The 23,084-nt window shown below is 49.0% G+C and overlaps 1 protein-coding gene across 2 annotated transcripts in view; it reads right to left on the bottom strand.

Moving 5' to 3' along the window:
• Positions 1 to 22,446, bottom strand: part of LOC144152962 (mannan-binding lectin serine protease 1-like) — a 138,913-nt gene extending 116,467 nt beyond the window's left edge. The window contains exon 1 of one of the 2 annotated variants that reach the window (XM_077684562.1): positions 22,279 to 22,446. In XM_077684562.1, the coding sequence (XP_077540688.1) occupies positions 22,279 to 22,376 (98 nt within the window). In that variant the 5' untranslated portion in view covers positions 22,377 to 22,446. The remainder of the gene's footprint in view (positions 1 to 22,278) is intronic. The other variant, XM_077684563.1, reaches the window with a different exon arrangement.
• Between the last annotated feature and the right edge of the window lie 638 nt (positions 22,447 to 23,084).

Below are 23,084 nucleotides of genomic sequence, written 5' to 3'. Positions count from 1 at the left end.
TCGCCACCATGAGCTGCTATATAGCGTTTGAATAAGGAACCGGGTAGAATATCTTTATTGCGCAGTTCGAGGTTTAGTGCTACACTAGGGTCAACCGGCGTTATTGTTCATTTGCAAAAACTGCGAAGTTCGGGGTTTAGGGCTACACTAGGGTCAACCAGTGTTAAATGTTCATTTGCAAAAAAATTTCAAACCTTCAGTGCGTTTTGTTCCTCTTATTTTAACATTTGTAGAGACAAGGTACACGGCGAGGATGGCAGCATCTGAGCAGAGGAGCTGTTACACAAGCCACAAGTTAGGTGTTGCAGAAACAAATACTAATAAAATTCGCAGCGCTCGTGAGCGCGTGCCTCGCGGCGACCGCCGAGTCTCTGGCTCGCGCAGTGGCTGTAGCAAAAAAAAAAAAAAAGAACCAGCGCGCATGCAAAACAAAAATCCAGCGCAAATCCTAAAACAGCAAAGACACCCTACTTGGGAAAAGTCACCACGACCGCCGCATTCTCTACAGGCCATTATGGACAATGTCAGACATGGCTATGAACGTGCCAATTCGTCCCGTGATGACTTAAAGATCCCGCCCCGCTGCCTAAAGTCGATGACGAAGAGCTGGTGGAAGTCTACAATGGTGAGGATGACTTTGCATCCAACGCTCGCCGCGAAGAAGACAACGACCCTTTTGATGCATATGACGACGACTAATAGCACCGCAACTATTAGAATAAGCAATGATACTGAAACTTAACTATGTGCCCGGTAATTTTCACCTACAACAGCTTCGCCATTCAAGTGTTTCACGTTAGAGCAAGCTTCCCTGAATTTTTTTGTGTCCAAGAATAAAAGACAGCACTGCACATATGCTTCCTGGTGCAACATACGCTTGTGGGAGATTAGCTTACAATCATTAAAAACTCGAAACACACGCTAGGGATGCCGCCCTCTGCTTGAATGACCCCGAAAAGCAACGCAAACGGAGCATTCCTTTTGCGGATCATTACTGACGCTGTTGGAAGGCCGCGTAGAGGCAAGACTCCCGAAGGGCAGCGTGCCAATAAAGAGCGACGAAGAGAACAAACACTACCGAAAGGCAGCTCGCATGGGGCGCTTCATTTGTGTTCTAGTCCCGAAGAGCAGCCTTCCTTAGAAGCGATACGAAGACAACACAGAAGGCAGAGGGATAAACGACCAGAGAATAGAGTAGGACATATATGCCTCCAAACCCCGCAACAAGACGTTGAATTGCAGTTCTAATAATTCACATGAACCAACAATCGTACGCAGTTCCTGTATAGTCTTAACTCTTGCAAAGAGTTTTTCTGAAGCTGTATCCGAACCACTCAGGGTACACCACTATACTCACAAACCTGTCGTCACCCGCATTTCAAAATGAATGACTGCATTGGTACAGCGTATCCGAGTGTCTCTTTGATCAATCATCCCGGATGTTTCTGTTAGCTTCGCTTGCCATACACCTTAACGTAGTTGAATGGGTCCCCAACTTACTACACTTCTAGCCGTAAAAGTACCTAGCCTCTTAGTTAAGTTTAACAGAACGTGCTGTTGGGCGAGTTGGTACATACTTAAATGGAAGGTTTAGCGCAAAAAAGACGAGGACGGTGGCAAACGTGACAGGCGCTACTAACAACTGCGTTTATTTTGAAAAGCACAAACGTATAAATAGCAGGATGCACTGAAGAAAAAGAAAAAGAAAAAAAAGTCACTGGACCATCTGGATTAAGAGGAATATTGTCGTCCCGATTTAAATCCTCTGCAAAACTAATCATTTCTTCAGTGAAACCGCTGCACCGCATTTTCTGGTACTGTCTACCTGCATTTCAGTGTATGATATGTCAGGTCTTACATGCGCTTACTGTGGAAATTGCGCTGGAATACTTTACTAACAACTATTCCGTTCAATATGTAAATTCGCTTTCACACCGCGAATGACAGCCGTCCTGACTAGCCCAGCTGTTAAAGCGACATCCTTATACAGCAAGTAGCCTCAGGCTCGAACTTTTTACAAGTACAGGAGACTCTCGATAAACGGAACTTCAAGGGACCGAAAAAATTAGTTCCGTTTAACAGGAGTTCCGTTTGCTGAGATAGATGACTGAAAGTACATATTTATGTGCGTACTCACACTTAATACCATTTCATGGAGCTCTAAGCACTAGAAGGTAAGTAGCAGATAGTTTTTTGTTTGAGTCCTTGCAACTGCATATTCACAGAGACTAGAGGCCTCAACTTCTCGTGTACTTACGAGCCACCGAATTTATCAGATGACAACGGGGTAATGAAGCGCGAATAGCACCACGACGGCACCAACGAGGTGGCAGGAGCTAAGCCCGGTGACCTCGGCGTCTTCAATCGAGACCGAATGACTGGAACAAGAACTGCAATGTTGCATTCGTTGCGCTAACACGGCTGACCACTAACCATACGAGGTTTACGAGGCCAACGAGACTAAAAAAAACACGATGAAAAAAACAACAACAACAACAAAACAGCCCGAACCCTAAAAAGCTGATTCTTATGCCAATGGGCTTCACAAAAAGTTCCATTTCTGGTTCCGTTTACATGGTGACGCGGAAATTTTCGTTTCGATTACCGAGAGTTTTTTTTTCGTCATCTGAACACAAAAACAACCAACTTACAGTCTACTGTTCCGTTTAAGTGGCCATTCCGTTTAAGCGATTTCCGTTTATTGAGATTCTACTGTATTACATTTTGTATGTGAAATGGACGCGAAGACTCAATGTGTAACCTTCTAGCTCTATTGCTCAATTTTCATTGTTTACGATTCTGCACCTAACACATTCTTGTAGAGGCTGCGCTGAAATATTGGAGTTACACAAAGGGTGTCATTATCGGCACTATTCATTGCGTGGCTGTGACGTCGGCGCACGGCCAAGAGTAGTCGCAGATTGGCTCTGTTCCACCACTGTCAAACGTCATCCCACGATTACGCCGGGGAGGCAAATGGATCGAAGTCAGCACTCCAAGTGCGCCTGAGTGTGGTATTTGTGGGGCAATGATGGCGGCAGTTTTTGTTTTTTTGAAGCTAGGCTTGGGCAGGTAAATTTGTGTGAGCCCTCGTTATAGCTACTTTCATTGCTGCACCAAACACCTTATACTGACCCTTAAAGCCACAGCTGCCATTGCGATATTACCATCCCTGCTGTTGAGGCTGTACATACAGCAGAAATGATTGATCAAGGAGAAGCAGAAATGCACTGATTTAACCCACAAGTTGATTTTGAAATGCGTGTGATAAAAGTTTTGTTGTAAGTGCGGTATACAATGGACTGCGTGGGTCGGTCACAAACTGAGTTTGTAAGGTTATTTGGGCTGGTTGGTTCACATTCCGGGGAATTCCAAACAGCACTAACAAACGGGGAAAGAAAAGACAACTCACAGCGTTGTGTGGAATTCTCTTGGTTCGGTTACAACTTATATTTTTTGCAAAAGTTACGTCTATTTATAACTTGTGGATAGTGGCCAGACGGTATAAATTACATTACTGTAGCCCCAACACTTTAAACATAGGCGGGATGAACGACTTCTCTTCTGGTTGGGGTCATACACGTCTTAGCCAACGACGACTGTATCCAGAGTGGGTGGACGCTACTGCTCTGCTCTCGGGTTACTTTTCGCGGAGTATTACGTAGATCACATAGCCTTTTCTGTTCCATTCGTCCGTCCTCGTGGGCGTGGTGCTCCTCGGAAGTCCTATTTTACATGAAATTCCCCATAGCGTCACTAGAATGCACTGGACATTGCAACCTAAAGGAATGGCCAGTTTACGCTGCTCTTTGTGGGTCATACTAGAGGAGCACCGCATGCCTAGCATGGTGCGTGGAGCCTTTAGCATTAGTGGACCTTACACAAGCCTGTGTCGCGTAAATGAGTATGCACCTTGTGCAATACAGATTTGTAGAGCACTGTACGCAATCGCGATACACCGTTCCGGGATAGCTACAAGTCCGGCGCTTCCGGTGTGATACGGAGCGTAAATTCAGGTAAAGTGACAGATAACCGACTATTTTTTTATATTTTTGTTTTCCAGAACACTTTAACCCGAAACGGTTTTTCTAATAATGCCCTAAAACTTTTGCAATCGGAATTTTCAGATCTACCAGCCATACGTGGCCTGGTATGCTGGCAGAAACGCTGGCAATTAACTGTTGGTGAGATGAAAAGAAGTATCTAAAACCTTATTCCCGGCTAAACCTACAATAATGTTCAACCTTTTCTATTCCTTTATGCGGATTTTGAATTACGCATTCAAGCCAACGAAGTTATTTTGGCTTGTATGGTAGTGTCCCGTTTGGACACTACATCGTGCCACCTTTCAGAGTTCAGAAAGTTTACTGCCAAATTAAAATTGCTTTTGCGTGTTTATTTGAAATTCCTTACGGTCATCCCACTATATAATACTGTCACGAAGACAAGGACGATGCAGTGGTGTTGAATGAGAAACACGTTTATTGGAGCGAACTTGTGCTCCCCTAACAACTCAAAAGAATACAGAGGCGGCGAAGCAGCGGTCAACAAAGTGACTTGCACAGGCGAGTGACGTCGAATCGAATGCCCCGGCGTCCGCACTGCAGGCTTTTTATCTTTTGGCGCGCGTGGTTCTCGAAACGTCGATTCGCATCGAGAACATAGTAGATCCAAGAAGATTATTCTGGGCTGTTCACGTTAGATCGGAATGCTCTCCCTATCACAACAGATAACACATGCGGCACAGAAAGAAAGAATGGAACACGCGCTTCCCTTGGCGCAGAGATAACACAGACCGGCGCAGCCGGGCGGTAAAAGAAAAACAGAAATAAACAAACCCAATGTATGGTTCGCGGCATTACCCCCCCCCTCTAAGAGTGCATCGACCCGATGCTAACATAAGCGACAGTCCGAACAAATGAAAATAAAAGTTCGTCATCGTCCGTAGAAAGGTTTTAAGCGAACCACGTGGACGACTTCAGGCCGCGTGCGTCGTCGTGATGTGCCGGAGTCACCATCGGGGATCACTTCGTAGGTAAGTTGGCCAACACGTCGTAGAATCTGGTAGGGTCCGAAATACCTTCGCAGGAGCTTCTCACTGAGTCCGCGTCGTCGGATGGGAGTCCAAACCCACACACGATCCCCTGGTTGGTACTCGGCGTCTCGGCGTCGGAGGTTGTAGCGGCCCGCATCCACCAGCTGCTGGTCCGTTATACGAACTCGAGCGAGCTGGCGGGCCTCCTCCGCACGTTGAAGATATCCGTGGACGTCGGCGTTGAGGTCGTCGTCTTCTACGTGCGGAAGCATGGCGTCGAGCATCGTAGTCGGCCTTCTACCGTAGACAAGCTCGAACGGCGTCAGCTGTGTCGTCTCCTGGATAGCCGTGTTGTACGCAAACGTGACATACGGGAGCACTTCGTCCCAAGTCTTATGTTCAACGTCAACGTACATTGACAGCATATCTGCGATTGTCTTGTTCAGACGTTCTGTTAGTCCGTTCGTTTGGGGGTGGTACGCCGTCGTTCTTCGGTGATCCGTGTTGCTGTAGCGTAATACTCCTTGCATCAGCTCCGCAGTAAATGCCGTTCCGCGGTCTGTGATTAGGACTTCCGGGGCTCCATGTCGCAGCACAACCTGGCTTATAAAGAACTTCGCCACTTCTTGTGCAGTCCCCCTCGGAAGAGCGGCGGTCTCTGCGTAGCGCGTCATGTAGTCTGTCGCTACGACAATCCACTTGTTCTGTGATCGTGACGTAGGGAACGGGCCTAAAAGGTCCATTCCAATCTGTTGAAATGGTCTCGATGGGACGGCGATCGGTTGCAGAAGTCCGGCGGGTCTTGTCGGCGGCGTTTTTCGTCGCTGGCAGTCACGGCAGCTCCGGACGTAGTGGGTGACGTCAGAGGTAAGGCCGGGCCAGTAGTACCTCGCCTTGATTTTTCCGATAGTGCGGGCTGTGCCCAGATGTCCGGAAGACGGGTCGTCGTGGCACGCTTCCAAAATTTCGTCACGAAGGTCCGCGGGGATGACGAGAAGGTAATTCGCTCTTGTTCCGGGGCTGAAATTCTTCTTCACAAGGACGGAGTTTCTCAGGCTGAATGCTGGTAAGCTGCGTTTGAAGGTCCTAGGAACGGCAACGTCGCATCCCTCGAGGTACTCGATTATGACGCGTAAGTCGAGGTCGGCACGCTGCTGGGCGGCTAGGTCGCTCTCCGTCACGATCCCGAAGAACGCGCTGTCTTCATCAGAGTCTTGTGGTGGTGGGTCGACGGGGGCGCGGGACAGGCAGTCGGCGTCGGAGTGTTTCCTGCCGGATTTATAAACGACTGTAACGTCGAACTCCTGCAGGCGCAAGCTCCACCGCCCAAGACGGCCAGAGGGGTCCTTCAAATTGGCGAGCCAACACAGCGCATGGTGGTCTGTTACAACCTTGAATGGCCTTCCATACACGTATGGGCGAAATTTTGAAATCGCCCATATAATAGCCAGGCACTCTTTCTCAGAGGCAGAATAGTTTTTCTCCTCCTTCGACAGACCACGGCTAGCATAGGCGATTACCCTTTCGCAGCCGCTTTGCTTTTGGACAAGGACGGCACCCAAGCCTATATCACTGGCGTCCGTATGCATTTCCGTTTCGGCATTTCCGTCGAAATGAGCGAGCACGGGCGGGCTTTGCAGGCGTTTTTGCAGCTCGCCGAATGCTTTTTCTTGGTCGTTTTCCCAGCTGAAAGGGGTGCTATCTTTCGTCAAGCGCGTGAGTGGCTCTGCAATGCGTGCGAAGTTTGCGACGAAGCGCCGGTAGTATGCGCACAGCCCGAGAAATCTCCGCACGCCCTTTTTGTCTTTCGGCCTAGGGAAGTTCGCGATAGCTGAAGTTTTTGCCGGGTCAGGTAGGACTCCCGCGGCGTTGACGACGTGGCCCAAGAACTTGAGTTCCCCGTATGCGAAACGGCACTTTTCAGGCTTCAGCGTCAACCCCGACGTACGAATGGCCTCGAGTACAGACTCCAACCTTGCAAGGTGTTCGTCGAAAGTCCGGGCGAATACCACTACGTCGTCGAGGTATACGAGGCAGGTGTGCCACTTAAGGCCAGCTAGCACAGTGTCCATGACTCTTTGAAACGTCGCTGGTGCTGTGCACAGCCCAAACGGCATCACCTTGAACTCGTATAGGCCGTCTGGGGTTATAAATGCAGTCTTCTCTCGGTCTCTCTCGTCCACTTCAATTTGCCAGTAGCCGGTCTTCAGGTCCATCGATGAGAAGTACTTCGCGTGGCAGAGGTGGTCGAGGGCGTCGTCGATTCGGGGGAGGGGGTACACGTCCTTTTTCGTGATTTTGTTCAGGCGCCGGTAGTCAACGCAAAACCTTAATGTGCCGTCTTTTTTCTTTACGAGTACGACGGGCGCAGCCCAGGGGCTTTTCGATGGCTGTATAATGTCATCGCTCAGCATGTCGTCGACTTGAGTCCGGATGGCTTCCCGTTCGTGTGAAGAGACGCGGTACGGTGACTGTCGGGTAGGTCGGGCTCCATCTTCGGTTATTATTCGGTGCTTCGCTAGAGGGGTCTGACGTAGTTTTGCGCTCGACGAAAAACATTCGCTATAGCGACGCAGCGAAGCCAATAATTTTTTCCGTTGTTCTTGCGGTAGCGCCCCGGCGTCCGCACTGCAGGCTGTTTATCTTTTGGCGCGCGTGGTTCTCGAAACGTCGATTCGCATCGAGAACATAGTAGATCCAAGAAGATTATTCTGGGCTGTTCACGTTAGATCGGAATGCTCTCCCTATCACAACAGATAACACATGCGGCACAGAAAGAAAGAATGGAACACGCGCTTCCCTTGGCGCAGAGATAACACAGACCGGCGCAGCCGGGCGGTAAAAGAAAAACAGAAATAAACAAACCCAATGTATGGTTCGCGGCAATACGCTCGCTTTCATATGAGCTAGAGGACATGCACTTCACAATGATCGGTTGTCTGTCCCTGCGCCCAACGCCTCTATACCAACTTAAAAGATAACAAAAGATCCTCATTTACGAAAAGGATGCTTAGAATTAAGCTAACAAAACGTTTTACATAAAAAAATCACGGCACTATACAAACGAAAAAAAAGACCCCGACATGCCCCCGCGAGAGGGGCACGAGTAAATGCAGAGCATTAGCGGCGTTACGCGCGTGGCGGTGGCGATGGGTGTTGTAATGGTGGTGGTAGGGTTGTTGTTTTCCATCCCGTACAACGCTGACTCCGACGATAGCATCTGAAGAGAGCGCAGGCGATGACTGGATTGGAGCCCCGAACATACCCGATTTTATCTGGTTCGAAAGAAATCGACAGCGAGAGCGAACGCCGAGAACCGCCCCATCACGGCACGACCGCGCCACGACCACGTCACGACTACGTCACGATCACGCCACAACTGTTGTTGCTGCCGCGCCAAACTACGACGCATGCTCGCCCCACCTGTTGCTGAACGCGATCCGAGCATGCAGAGAACACGCGAGGAGCAGCGGAGAGCAGGCGAGGAGGAGTGGGGGAGAGGGCGCACCTGGAACGGCTGTTGCGGACGCCGAGGCACGCCGACAACGCCGGGTGAGATCGGGAGTTAAAGAAATGCTCTGCATTTAAAATCTCCCACTGCTCGAGTCGAACCTAGGTCGTTTGCCTCGAACCCCCTGATTCTACCCCTGCGCTACTAAGGCTCAAAAGTGTAGAGGGAGTGTTCCACACGTATTAGTAGGCGGCGCTCGGTTCCTACAGGAAGTGCTGCGCTTGTACCCCCAGGGGAACGGAATTTCGCCATCGAATCTGAAGGTACTGGGTATTTTGTTATCCGTGCCTTCAACTCAACGCAAAAAAATAGAAAAGAACAGGCGAGTAGACGCAATCACTCTTTTCTGCAGTGATTTTCTGCGCGTTGTTGTTTTTGCAGCAATGCTGTTTGCCTCTTATTGGTCGGTTTTATTTTTTTGTGGTGCCCGTGTGCAGAGATGAAGTGGGAGTGCAAAGATGGTCGAACCCGTCGAAACACCAAGACCCAGAATAAAAAATAAATAAATAAAAGTGTACAAATGCAGACAATCGTCTACTAATGCGTAAACGTTGCTACGCCGCGTCTCCCTATTTTTTTTATTCTAGCAAAACTATACATACCGTATTATAACAATTAAATGTGTTAAGTTTGCTAATTACGCATTTGCGAAATGGACCGACAAGGACAGATAAACAGTTGGTGCGTTTTCACAAATTTTTTCGGGTTTGTTTCAGCTGCGGTTTTGTGAATCTCTAGTGTTTTCTTCGTTGCTTTTGATTTACTCAATTTTTTGACAAATAATGCCTACATACAGTAATAAAACCATTAAAACTGCTAACGCTACAATTATAAAATTTTCGGCACGTACAAGGCGTTACACTCTTCCTGTTTGGTGTATTCGGCAAAGAATGCTTGCGCATTACCAGTACGTACATGCCAAGAGAATGAACGCGACACACCCATTTTTATGCCGCTCAACATAAACGTGGAAGCCTCCCCATTGGTCTCCCCGAAGAATACCACGTGAACATTTGAAACATGAAAGCGTCAAGGCGACGCCACGAGCACGTGCAGCTGCTGCTGCTGATGATGAAAAAGTTTATTGTCGTCTCTGCTTAGCCGGAGTCACTGCTTGGGAGCGGCAGTGTCCTCGTTCTTTTAGAGGACGGTCAGGAACGTATGAACCCAGGCGGCGTCTTTCGCCAGCTGGACGACTGCTTTTTGGACTTCGGTTCGGTAGCTAAGCATCGCTGCTTCCCGTTGCTCGCGTCTTGTAATGCGCACACCTGATGGGAGTGTCTCTGGTTTACTGAGACACGACCAAGCCATGTGTTAGAGCGTGGCGACTGCGGCGCCGCACCACTTGCACTGATCTGTGTATGTATTTGGAGGGTTGCGGCGGCACAGGGCGGGGTCTGGGAAGGTGCTCAATTGTATTTTACGCCATCCAACCGATCGCCTTCTGTTAAGTGCACGATGAGCGGCTGGAATTTTGCGTCGGCCCAATCTGTAATTCTGGGTGATTTCTCGATATGAAGCCAGCCAGTCCATCACCCTCATCGATAAAGGCATGTTGTCTACCATATCGTCCTGCTGTCTCCATCCCCGGGCTCTCGTGTGCCATCTCGTTTACCGGGAGAGACGAGTGCGCTGGTGTCCATATCAAACGTATGTGTCGTGAGGGTACGACTGGTGTCTTTTGTATTATCTTGGCTGCACTTATAGAAATTCTTCCTAGAAATTCTGCCCTCCTGGTTTACTGCAATAGCCATTGCCGCTCGTCGTCTGGGGTAGTCCGCCACGTCAACGTGGCGCACCTCCGAGTTGGAGGGGTACTGCTTCTGAAGTGCCATGGACCAGCCTTCTGTCTTGATGTTGCTCCGGGCGCAGATTTTTTTTTGGTAAAGGGACAACACTGCCAGATGGTTATAAAAATGTAGTATTATTTATTTGCGACTCTTTGACAAGATTGGTGGGTTCTTGTGTAGGTTGTATATGTATCTTTTTTGTTTGAATAAATAAACTTCAAACTTTAAATTTCAAACTTAGGTGCGCGCGTAACTCGCGGCAGAGCAAAATTTTGGTTCCGTGTTGGTCTGCGTAGTAGATGTACAGAAGATCTAAGATGGCTCTTCGGGTGGAGCTTCCGGCTAGTCTATTGTACTGTGCTGTGCGCTCAGCTTCGAAGAGTTCATCTAGTGCATTGTGGATGCCCATCTTTATCAGTCGTTTGGTAGAGGTCGAGGCTGGGATGCCCACTCCCCGCACGGGGCACCTTGAGTATTCATGGTGACGGTGAGCAGCGACACCGCGGACCCCGAGCTCCCAACATAAGCCGTGTCCAACCGTGGCGAGGTGTTTATAGGTGAAGGGTAGAAGCCGTAAACGGTGGCCGTCGGAGCCTTGGTCAAGCTCCGGCCGACGGGCTCCCTGCCTGTCTACCAGGCAGGGAGCTCCGGGACCTCTTTGACTACCAGGGTAAGGTCAAAGGAGAAAGTACCCCCGTCTCCCTGCTTTTATACTATGCTTTATGGTATTGTCTAAACCCCCCCCCCCCCCCCCCCAACCGTGATCGGCCCCCTAAAAGGGGCCGCACCGAAGTATCGTTTCCCCCCTTGCCATCTTTGACATTTCCTGAACCAGATCATTACTCTGGATTTCTTGTCATGGAGTCCCTGAATCCAACCCACTCTCTTGCATCTCAGTCAGTCTTCTTGATCGCCAAGTATCTTGAAGCCATAATAGGAAAATTATATCAGGCCAAAAAAACAAGAACTGGTGAACTCCTCATCGAGGTAAATGACAAGCAGCAGTCCACAAAGCTTCTAGCTCAGACTAGACTGGCTGATCTTGACATCAGGGTCACACCCCACCGTAGCCTCAACAGCTCGCAGGGTGTGATATCAGAGCCAGATCTCCTGAACGAAACCGATGCGGATCTCCTTGCCGGCTTGAAGGATCAGGGCGTCACTGCCGTGAGACGCATCACCATCCGTAGAGACGACAAGGAGATTCCCACCAAGCACATCATCTTGACCTTTGACCGCGCCGTTCTCCCACAACTTATATATGCAGGTTTTATCCGTTGCTCCATCCGTCCGTACATCCCGAACCCGCGCCGCTGTTTTAAGTGCCAGCGGTTCGGGCATGGTACCAACTCTTGCCGTGGCCGAACGACGTGTGGGAAATGCGCGGCGCACGATCATCCAAGCGATAATTGTCCATCCGATACCCTGTCTTGTGTGAACTGCGGCGGGCCGCATGCAGCGTACTCCCGCAAGTGTGAGAAGTTCCAACTTTAGAAAAAGATAATCAACATCAAGGTAACTGAGAACATCACCTTCCCGGAGGCGAGAAAGAGGTTCGCCTCTTTCCCTCTGGGGAGGTACGCCGACGCGGCTCGCCGGGGGGCGGAGCGGCGTCTGGTGTCCACAGGGACCCAGTTCAGCGAGTCTGACCTGGTCCCGCCCCCGCCCCCCCCCTCCCTGGGTTGCCTCACGCAGCCCAACCCGGCACCACACCGCTTGCTGAGGCAGCAGCGGTTGTGGCGCAAACCACTTCTGTCGGGACCGGTGCCGCTCCCGCCTCTGTCTCCCCGTCCTCCAATGCGTTGGAGGGTACCGAGGTGATGGACACCACGGGCCCCGCATCGGCTCCCACCGCCACCGCACCACCTGTGCCACTTTTGGCGTCCCCAACGCCCGCGGCGGTGGCGGCTCAAACGAAGGGCTCCCGAAGGGGGGCCAAATCCGGGGGGCCCGGTCCGTCGGGCAACCCTCGGACATCCGACGACGAAATGGATGTCGGGCCGTTCCTGCCTGCAACGCAGCGCAAGGAGCGGCCTCCGACGGCCAAGCCAGTAGAAAGGCCTAAAAAGCCCAATCCAAGAGTAACAGCCCCGAAAGACGACACATGAACACACACGAACACACACACTCCAGTCATTCTTAAATTTAAATAATGGGAACAGAAAACATCATTCAATGGAACTGCAGAGGCCTCCTTAAAAATCTTGACGATGTGTATGAGATTCTGCATGCCAGTCAGCCAAGTATCATGTGTCTGCAGGAAACCCACCTCAATTCTAAACAAACAAATTTCTCAAATAGGTACATGGTATTCAGAAAGGACAGGGTTGGCTGCACCCACTCTTCAGGAGGTGTGGCCATTATGACCCGGAAATCATTAGCATACCACCCTCTCTCTTTAAACACTGTCCTCGAGGCTGTAGCGATCCGTACCATAATATTTAATAGGTTGATAACGGTATGCTCCATCTACATTCCTCCTGATCATGCACTTCTGAGCTCTGATTTCGAGGCGCTGGTCGACCAGCTGCCCGAACCATACATACTAACAGGCGACCTTAATGCGCACAACTCTCTTTGGGGCTCCTCCAGAACGGATGCCCGAGGTCGCCTGATAGAGAAGTTTCTTACATCCTCCGGAGCATGCCTCTTCAACAAAAAACAGCCTACATACCATAACTTAGGACACAATACATACTCTCATCTTGACTTGGCGATTGGTTCCGCAGTTCTCTTTCCATGTCTTGAGTGGGGTGTGGGCACAGACCCATATGGTAGTGACCATTTCCCCACTTCATTAACGTATATAGGTATAGGCCCGAGCAGTCCATCTTCCCATAAAAGGTTTAATGAATCACAAGCAAACTGGAGCACATTCACACAAACATCTCAACTACACCACACATCCATAAAACACCTACACGTGGAGGAAGCCGCCCAACTCGTCACGGCGCACATCCTCGACGCCGCCGAAAAGTCCATTCCCCAGGCCTCCAGTGGGTCCCGCAGCCCAAGGAGGCCCTGGTGGAACGAGGACTGCAGGCGGGCGCGGGAGGCCCAGAACAAGGCGTGGGGTGTCCTTCACCGGTACCCCACGTCAGATAACCTCATTTCTTTTAAACGGGCAAAGGCTTTTGGGAAGCGAGTGCGTCGTGAGGCGAAAAGGGAGAGTTGGCGCACTTTCCTCACTTCCATCAATTCATACACTGATACACACAAAGTCTGGACACGAATACGAAAACTAAAAGGACAACAGACACACAGCCTGCCCCTGGTTAGTACAACAGGGGACACACTGGAAGACCAGGCTAACACACTCGCACAACACTTCCAACACGTGTCCAGTTCAGCACACTACACTAGCACTTTCCTGAGACATAAAACCGCCTGTGAAAAGAAGTCCTTACGTGATAATAACAGGTCAAATTCTGGTTACAACTCTAAATTTACTCTCTATGAGCTGAAGGCTGCCCTGAGCACATGTAAACCTTCAGCTCCAGGCGCAGACCAGATTACATACACAATGATACAACACCTACACCCAGATACTCATGAAACACTCCTACACTTATACAACAACATATGGCTTTCGGGGCACATTCCGAAATCTTGGAGGGAGGCTATTGTAGTGGCGTTCCTGAAGGAGGGTAAGGACCCGTCTTCTCCCGCCAGTTACCGACCCATCGCCCTCACCAGCTGCCTGTACAAGCTTCTCGAGAAGATGATTAACAGGAGACTCGTGTACTTCTTAGAATACAATGGTCTTCTCGAGAGCTGCCAGGCCGGCTTCAGGGTGGGGCGATCCACAAACGACCAACTCGTCGCCCTTGAGTCGTATATAAAGGATGCCTTTGTCCACAAACAGTTTTGTGCTACGGTCTTTTTTGATCTTGAGAAAGCCTACGACACCGCTTGGCGATACGGGATACTTAGCGACCTGAAATCATTTGGTGTTTCGGGCAATATGTTTAACACTCTTTATAGCTACCTGGCAGAATGAACCTTTCGTGTAAGAGTTGGTACTGCCCTTTCAAATGTTTTTGTGCAGGAAAATGGTGTACCTCAAGGTGGCGTTTTGAGTTGTACGTTGTTCATAGTCAAGATGAACTCACTTCTAAAGGCGTTGCCACGAACGATTTCCTGTACAATATATGTAGATGATGTCCAAATATCTTTTAAGTCGTGTAATATGTCAATTTGCGAACGGCAAGTCCAGCTTGGTGTTAATAAGCTAGCTGGCTGGGCTGATCAGAACGGTTTTAAGCTAATCCCAGTCAAGAGCACTTGTGTTGTGTTCTCCAAAAGGCGTGAGATCAGGCCAGATCCAGACATCAAACTGAATGGTGTCTCGATACCGGTCAAAAAAGAACACAAGTTCCTAGGTATAGTCCTTGATGAAAAACTTTCCTTTATCCCTCATATCAAACAGCTAAAACAAAAATGTATTGAAACACTGAATGTTTAAAGGTCTTGTCGCATCACTCGTACGGTGCTGACAAACAACTTCTGCTGCGAGTGTTTACCAGCCTGGTAGGCTCGAGGTTAGACTATGGTAGTGTTTTGTATGGTTCAGGAAGGGAAACTGCTTTGAAAATGCTCGACCCAGTGCAGCACTTGGGTTTTCGACTTGCGTCTGGTGCTTTCCGGACTAGCCCCGTGCAAAGTCTGTACGTCGAGTGTGACAGATGGTGTCTGGGGTACCAGCGCGAATATGTCGATTTGCTATATGCTTTTAAGTTTCATCAATGTCTCACCATCCCATTAAGTCTATAATGAACGATACATCTACATCCCAACTGTTTTTAAATCGTCCATCTATTTCTGTGCCTTTCTCGCTCAGGGCGAGGGAGAAAGCCTCTGAACTTTCTGTGTCGTTTTTAGACACTTTTACAACATCTCTCATTGATTCTATAGCCCCATGGCATCTTCGTCCTGTATTGTGTGATTTGTCGTTTAGGCAATTTAAGAAAAACACGGTGCCCACAACTGCCGTTTTGCAGCATTTCATGTATCTTCAGGCGAAATATGGGGCAACAGAATTTTTTACTGATGCTTCAAAAACATCCATTTCGGTGTCTTGTGCTGCACACGGACCCAATTTTAGTTCTTGTAAAACCATGCATGTGAATTCTAGCATTTTTACAGCGGAGGCATATGGTATACTCCTTGTTTTAAATCACATCAATGAACATAATATCGCTAACTCCATCATTTTCACGGATTCACTAAGCGTCGTGCGTACATTATCATCCCAAAGGTCTTCCAAAAATTACATTGTCAATATGGTTTTTAAATCTTTGATGTCGGCGTATGCGTCAGGTCTGAATGTTACCATCTGCTGGGTTCCAGGCCACGCTGGCATCGCGGGCAATGAGTCTGCTGATGAAATGGCCGCTGCTGCTGCACTGAGAAACACTCTAGACATAGCAACAGTACCGTACACTGACATGAAGCCAGTCATCAGACAACACCTACGTAAAACATGGCAAACACACTGGAGTGAACAGTCAGACAACAAGCTACATGTAATAAAGCCACACTTGGGACGATACACAACTGACTCACACAACAGACACACTGAAGTGACCCTAGTAAGGTTACGGATAGGCCACACACATGCAACACACTCGCACTTGCTCACTGGATCTCCAAGACCCATGTGCAGCAGGTGTGGAGAGGGCCTATCCGTAATCCACGTACTCATCCAATGCAAGGCACTTGACACAACACGACGCAAACACTTCCCACAACTATACAGACAACACGTTCCGTTTCACCCATTGTACTTTCTAGGAGACGAGCCCATGTTTTCCACCAAGCTTGTTTTTAAGTTTCTCACCGATGTCAATTTTTTACATCTCATCTCTTATCATGCATCATGACAACCTGGCCCTTTACACCAGTTATCTTCATTAGCTTGTTTTAGTTTGTGTATGTTTACTGAAACCCTCTACTTTTACTTTCACATCGCTGTCATGAAATCACTTTTGTTTGGCGCTCTTTGCCCTTAGCTGGCCTTGCGCCATTAAAATCCAGATATCATCATGGGATGCCCACTGCCAACCGTATGGGATTGCGTATAATACGCTCTACCTTTTCTTTCTCTGTTGTAATGAGATTGAGGCACAGAGTGACGTAGGTAATTCTGCTTATAATGAAAGCACGCGCGAGGCGTAGGATGTTGCCCTCTTTTAGCCTATGGTGCCTGTTGGCTATTCTTGCTATTAACCTGCCAATCGGAGAAGCCGTGTTTTTCAGGGCCTGTATTATGGCCGTATTGGTCCCCGTAGCCTGTATGCTCAGACGGAGAATTTGTCTACACTCTGTTCGAGGTATGAGTTTGCAGTGTAGCTGAGCCTTTATATCCGGATCATTTCTCGTCCTCCGACCGACAGTGGGGGGCCTGAAGGGCATCTATGACTGATGAGGTGAACATGGGAGTTCGCGTGAGGAGACGTAGTTTTCCACGATTGAATTGTGGCAGCCCCTTGCAGACTGTCTTGAGTATCTCCGTCGCTGCCTCCGGTGGTCGATACTGTTATATCATCAGCATAGAGGTTGTGATAATCGCCAGGGATTTGTTCGAGTAGGAGACGTAATTTAATCATGACATGACAGCAGTAAATAGCATGCTGATAAGACGGGCCCTGCGGGGTGCCACGGCTACCCAGATAGACAAGGCGAGATGATTCCCTGTGCCAATATTCGGGAGGTTCTCTGGGACAGAAAGTCAGCGATGTAGTTATACGCCTTGTTGTCCACACTTAAGTCACTGAGATTGTGGAGGATTTCGCTGTGTGCCACACAGTGAAAAGCTTTCGTTAAGCCAAGCCCCATTATGACTTGAGAATCAAGTGGGGACACGCCCGGCTAGTCGATTACTTGATGTTGAAGTTGTAACATCACGTCGTGCGTCGATAATGAGGGCCGGAAACACACCATAATGTGTGGGAAAAGCTTATGTGTCCACGTGGCGGTTGAGACGGGTCAAAGCCACGCGTTCCATCAGCTTCCCGAGGTCAGGGGGCACTGAAAAATGCCTCAAGTTGTCTTACTTTAGACCCTTCCCAGGTTTGGGAATGAGCTTAATTAGTGTTTTTTCTTCGGGGGTAGATGGTTTACCGCGGCCCACACCTAGTTCATGTAGGCGGTAAGAACCTGTACGGACGAGCCATCAAGGTTGGTGGTTACGCGATTGGTAATACCGTCAGGGTCTGGTGGAGGTCGCGTGTTGAGGTGAGAGATGGCCTCATACACTTATGCTTTGGTGATGGGCCTGCCCAACTCGAGGTTGGGTGTATCGTGAACAATCAGCCGCCCATCACACGGGTACCGTCGGTCGGCACAATGCAACAAGTGCGGCAAGAGGAAGAAACGGGACCCGGAGGCTGTAGAACGAGCTGCTTGGCAATTCACAACTTCTCCAGCCATACACTTCTACAGGTTAAAAAACAACTTATTTATTTATGTGCCAAACGTGTATTGGCGAATCCTGTGCGTTTTTTTTTTTGCTTCTTTTAGACGTTGCACATTTGGCATCGCTTTTCAAAAACCGTTTCTACATTCCGGACAACCATTTACCATTTTAAACAGCATTGTGCCAGAACACAGTGCATGAAAGCGAAGTATATCCTGACAAGACCGTTATTAAATAGAATAACTTGTCATGGGACGCGTAAATGTCAATGTTGTTTAGCACAAAGCAACCCTTCAGCATATTTTATGGAAACTATGAGTAAATACGAAAAATACCCGTAAGAAAATACTTGAAGGTTACAGAGAGGAATATTACGGGCCTGTGATTTTAATGACTGTGACATTGCGTTTTTTGTGTGCTGCAATCAGGTTCGCGATCACAGGCATATAGCCTGTGGCCCCGATGGAGTCTTCATAAAGTGCGAGAATAACTATGCAAGCTTTGCTACCACAGCGTCTCCACCATGGCACAGTACAACGGTTGAACTATGAGTACAAAACATAGAAAACAAATGTTGGTTTAGCTAGAAATAGACATTTCATTCCCTTCGAGAAAATGAATACAAAACAGAAAACGGTGTCGCGGAGAGGCGAGATAATAGCACTAAAACAAAACAAGAAAAAAGAAACAGACGCTGCTTCTCGCTGTCGGCTGGAACGACGCCAAGAGGCACGTTTCAGTGGTATAAACCGCACATCTCCGGTCAACATCGCTCGATCGATGTTTAGTTACATGGAAAGAAAAAAATGGCCGGGTATATCTGCTCTCTTCGCTGGAAATGTCGTTGAAAGGAGATAGTACTTGCCATCTCTGCTACGTAAATGCCTCTCCTCTATCCCTGCCCACCTCTCACACTCTCCCCCTCTCCACTCGCTCATCCAACGATAAACACGGTCGAGGTTTGCTGAATTCAATTTTCCCGAGTTGGTACGCCTCGCACGCCATCTCTTGCAACCTTGCGTTACTGTTGGACTTAGAATGCCGACACTAGGTCTAGCCTCGATTACGAACCCTTTTTGTTTTGTTTTTTATTAAAATATTGTTTCTAACACGTTTTCCGTGTTCCTATCGCAAAAAAATTACGTCAGTGTGTATTCTTTTATTAAAAGGACAGTGTTAATATTGGTCGTGCGTTTATGTTCTGCTGCAAATGCGTGCTTAATGCTTCCTTTCTGCTTAAGAATTTTTAGAAGTATTTTGCTACGAGATTTAGTAATTTGGAACTGATTTTCCCGTATAAACGTCTCGTTCTATAGGATCCTTTGAACCTTTGGCCGAGCGCCTGAAGGGAGGTACGGACACTAAGCAGACCATAATTTTCGAGTTTAAGTAGCCCAAGAAAGACGGTTGTCTTGAAAATTTTAGTGGCGCTTGCTCTGATTACGGTGCCTTCGAGCGAACCTGCGAAAGACTAGAGTTCTCCCTGCGCGCAATTGTTCTGCCTTTCTTCGAGTGCAAGACCAAATGAAAAGTTCATTCGAAGCCACGTATCTGCCATTGTGTAACGCGTGAGCTCACGTGTCCGCCGCACTTGTTTGTTTGTTTGTTGCTCCCCAGGTTATGTGCGTGTACCACATAACCTGGGGCGCAAACGGTAAGCCAGGCGACTTGAAGGCCGCAGAAAATGTAAATCGTGCTCAGGAGCAAGCTCGTTAGGGTTTCACAAGCGTCAAATGCAAGGCCGAGAAACCAACGCGGGAGGCCAAAGCAACGGCTAGAAAGGAAGAACGACCGCCAAGACTGGAGCCGGTCAGGCATACGTTGGATGAACTGTACGCCCTTTGATCGCTATTAAACGGCTTCGGGTGCAAATAGGGTAAGTCAGCGTGCTTATAGGGAACGCACGCGTTTCACTATCACCCACTTCATTCCCCACTGATAATTTTACTCTTTTGGCCTCCTTCAGAATTCAAAAAAGGGCTGCAATTTTTTTCGATGCACGTCACTCACCTCTATAGTGTGGCTCAACCTGATGTCAAACACAAAAAGGGAGCTCAAAGAGATGAAGTTTAGTGATGTAACAATTTACATTCCGAATAAGGCACAAGAAAGACAGAAAATATCTTAAGGCTTACTGCCTAGGCCGCATTCCCTGGTGTACCTCCCTCTGAAGGCACACAATCGCACGGCTTTCGTTTTGCTTCGTGCGCGCGGGAGGCCTAATCTGGAATGGATTCAATGAATTCAACTGCCGGGATTTCCTCAGCTTTGGCGATTGGTCGCTTCTGGCGTCATTGCGGCATTCGCATTCCTGCCCCTCGTCTACCAAGGCATTGCAGATTCTGTCGTTCGAGCCGACGCAATCGCCTTCAACCGGCCCACGTTCTGAGTAGGGTCTCTTGTGTGTTTTTCTTTAGGCATACCGATATATAGGGAAGCAAGGTGCGAAGACTAGTTGGAGGTCCGGCTTTGTGTGTGTCTACAGAGTTATGTGCTGATTGTTCGGAGACCTTATTTGGTGTTCCCACGTTGTCGAGTGGGCGTTCTTGTACTTGTGTTTCATTGAAACGTTTCTGTCTTTAACGCTCCGATTAAGGTATAGGTGGGGCACGAAGGGTAGCTAGTGTGTTCACCTGAAGCGGTTTCTTACGCGGAAAAACGACTGCCTCTAAACTGCGTGAATTAAAAAAAAGAAGAAAAAAACAGCGCATTAGGATAGTTCAGCCTCGAGGACGCCAGAAACAGTATGGGATATGAATTTATTAGTTCGTTCGTACTACTGTTCTGGCACATTTGACATTTTAGGATTGCCGTGTAACCATAGGTGGATGTAAATCTATTCAAAGACTAATTATTCCGTAAATGTCATAAGCCAGAGCTGCACCAAGGACCTGCTGGGACTACAACCGACCAGAGTGTACAACCCGCGAAGAGAGATCGTTCAATCGGAGGATTATTTTGTAGAATTAACGTGGCATTGCGCCGTATCAACCTTTTGCATGGGACCAAACGGCGCACGCACACGTCTTCTAGAACCTCCCGAACAATTTCGTAGAAAGAGTGCTATTATGAAAACCCCGTGGGCATGACAAGCACGAGGCCGGCGGTTTAGCGGGGTTGGTTGCAAATATATTCTACAGGTGCATTCAGAGCGACGACTACGTTAACCCAAGAACAGACATGTATCTCAGCCATCTAGCGAGAAAGGCGCTGGTGATGTGCGGGTCCACCAATTTACGGCGCAGAGGTAGCAAGCCACCAGCAAGCAATCGCAACGCCGAAAATTAGGTGAACGACGTCGCCGCAACAAAATCAATGCGACAGCCGGGAAGAGCAACAAGTCTGGGCCACACGTGACGGCGCTCAACTCGGTCCGCCGCTATGGCAACGCTGACGCTGGGCCGCCATGGAGTTTACTGGGCAACGGCAATTCCTAACACGTGCGCAGGCGCTATCTACACTTTGTCAATCCCCTATGCCGATATGTCCCATTTCCAGTTGATCAAACGCTGGAGTAGTTTTCTTTAGTTGTCACCCGATGAACACTGCAGATCATTGTTGGCCCGGTAATGAACAAAAATAGCCGCTTTCCGGCCAGAAAAATTCTAACACACTAGAGAATGTATTCATATCCTGAACTTCCGCAACCTATAAAACGTGGATATAAAACTCCGTAATCATAGGTAGAGGACGAAAAGAAGGCGGGCAGCAGTGGCTATGATTCTCGCTACTGAAACGATTGGCCTAGGGCTATAACCCTGATAGTGACAGATCATGCGTTTTGTATTTAGCATTAAAGTTGAAATCGCGCGAGCCCGCATAAGTACGTTTCGATCGGTTGCAACTTACTGACGCCATGTTATGACTAAAAGAAAAGCCAGTTCAGGTGACCTTGCACCCTTTGAAGACAGCGCATATGAAGGCAGTGCAGCTAAGGGAGATTGCAGAAAATCGAAATTTTAAATCGATGTGCAGTTTGACGCGTGCTGGTAAATGTCAAGGAACACCAAGGGCTGCATTGTGCGGTCACTAAGGGTACAGAAAAACAAGGCTGACTGAAATAAGGTTCAACAGACATTCCTGGAGAGCACCATTAATATTCTGTGTAAGAGTCAAGGTAGTTGGCACTGCGTCCGAAGCCAAGCAACGTGTTTTATAGTCATCTGTTCACACTGCGGAAGTACGACAGGTTAGGCAGCAACGCAGCGGTTTGAAAACATCCTTCCCAGCGCGTTGAACCGCCCAGGTAATGTGCGCGTTAACAATGTGCTATTCCGGACAAATTTAAGTAGGAGGACATCTCGACGCGCGAACAAGCCACGAGTGTCTTAGGACACGCTGAGCCGGAGGACACGATCTTGTTGATTGACTGTACAGTCCGTGTAACTGCGGGCGGCTTGGAAATGCGTTACGATTTACAATCAGAATAGCTTTGTGATTGCCTGATGCCAAGAGAGTAAAAATTCGTGGTTTTCATGCGCGCATTGACATGCCAGAGTCTTGGTTGGAAGTTTTCGGTACTGACCTGAGGGCAGGGTATTCCGCTCCGTGGACGCAGCACAAGGTAACCAGAAGAACCAACGCAACTACTGCCATCGAATGGACCGCGATTAGAGCGGCCATGATTCTGCGCGACAACGCGGTGTCGCGGCACGCACGCACGCCACCAGGGGTTGTCGATCGAGTCCGGCAGTCACCCTCTCCCACGCCTCCTTCCCCTCCTCCTTCTCTCAAGACGCGCGTGACGCACGCGAGAAAAACCGGCCTCATGCGGCGCACGCCAACCAGTCGCCATCGAGTTCAGTAAGCAGGCTGCTCGACTTCGTCATCACACTAGGCCCCCATTCGACACCTGCAAGCGGATCATAGAACGACACACAAGAAGTGTGAAGAACCCGGGTGACTGTGCGGCAAAAGAACTGTGTTGAAAAGAACGGCAAGTAAGAGGGAAGGCCTTTCCTGCTCTGAGAGGTTGCTGGCCAGCGCATCGTGGCCAGCTTCGTGCATGCAAACACGGCACGGAATGAAGAACCAGTTTCCTCTAGTAGCGATCGAAAGGAGAAGGCGAGCACGATAACCTGGGAGAAAGTCGGCGAGTACCCACGACTACGCGCTCATCGCCGCGCCTAATGTGTCAGGGTGACGCCGCCAAGGTGCACGCACGCTCCTGGCTAAAAAATGCCGAGAAAGTGGGGAGGGGTGGGCTGTTGGGGGGGGGGGGGTAGCTTCCAGTAAGCCAGGCGTGGGCACCAGTGCATAACGCGTGCATGAAGTAATGTTCCGCTGTGGGCCCGTCAAGATTTTCCCGCGATTTCCGGTCGCTGCCCGAAA

This window comes from Haemaphysalis longicornis, unplaced genomic scaffold, assembly GCF_048455015.1.
Source record: "Haemaphysalis longicornis isolate Haplotype H1 unplaced genomic scaffold, Haemaphysalis longicornis Haplotype H1 scaffold_9, whole genome shotgun sequence".
Classification (NCBI taxonomy): Eukaryota; Metazoa; Arthropoda; class Arachnida; order Ixodida; family Ixodidae; genus Haemaphysalis; species Haemaphysalis longicornis.
The sequence above is the reverse complement of the archived record's forward strand: the minus strand, read 5'-3'. Positions and strand labels throughout refer to the sequence as shown.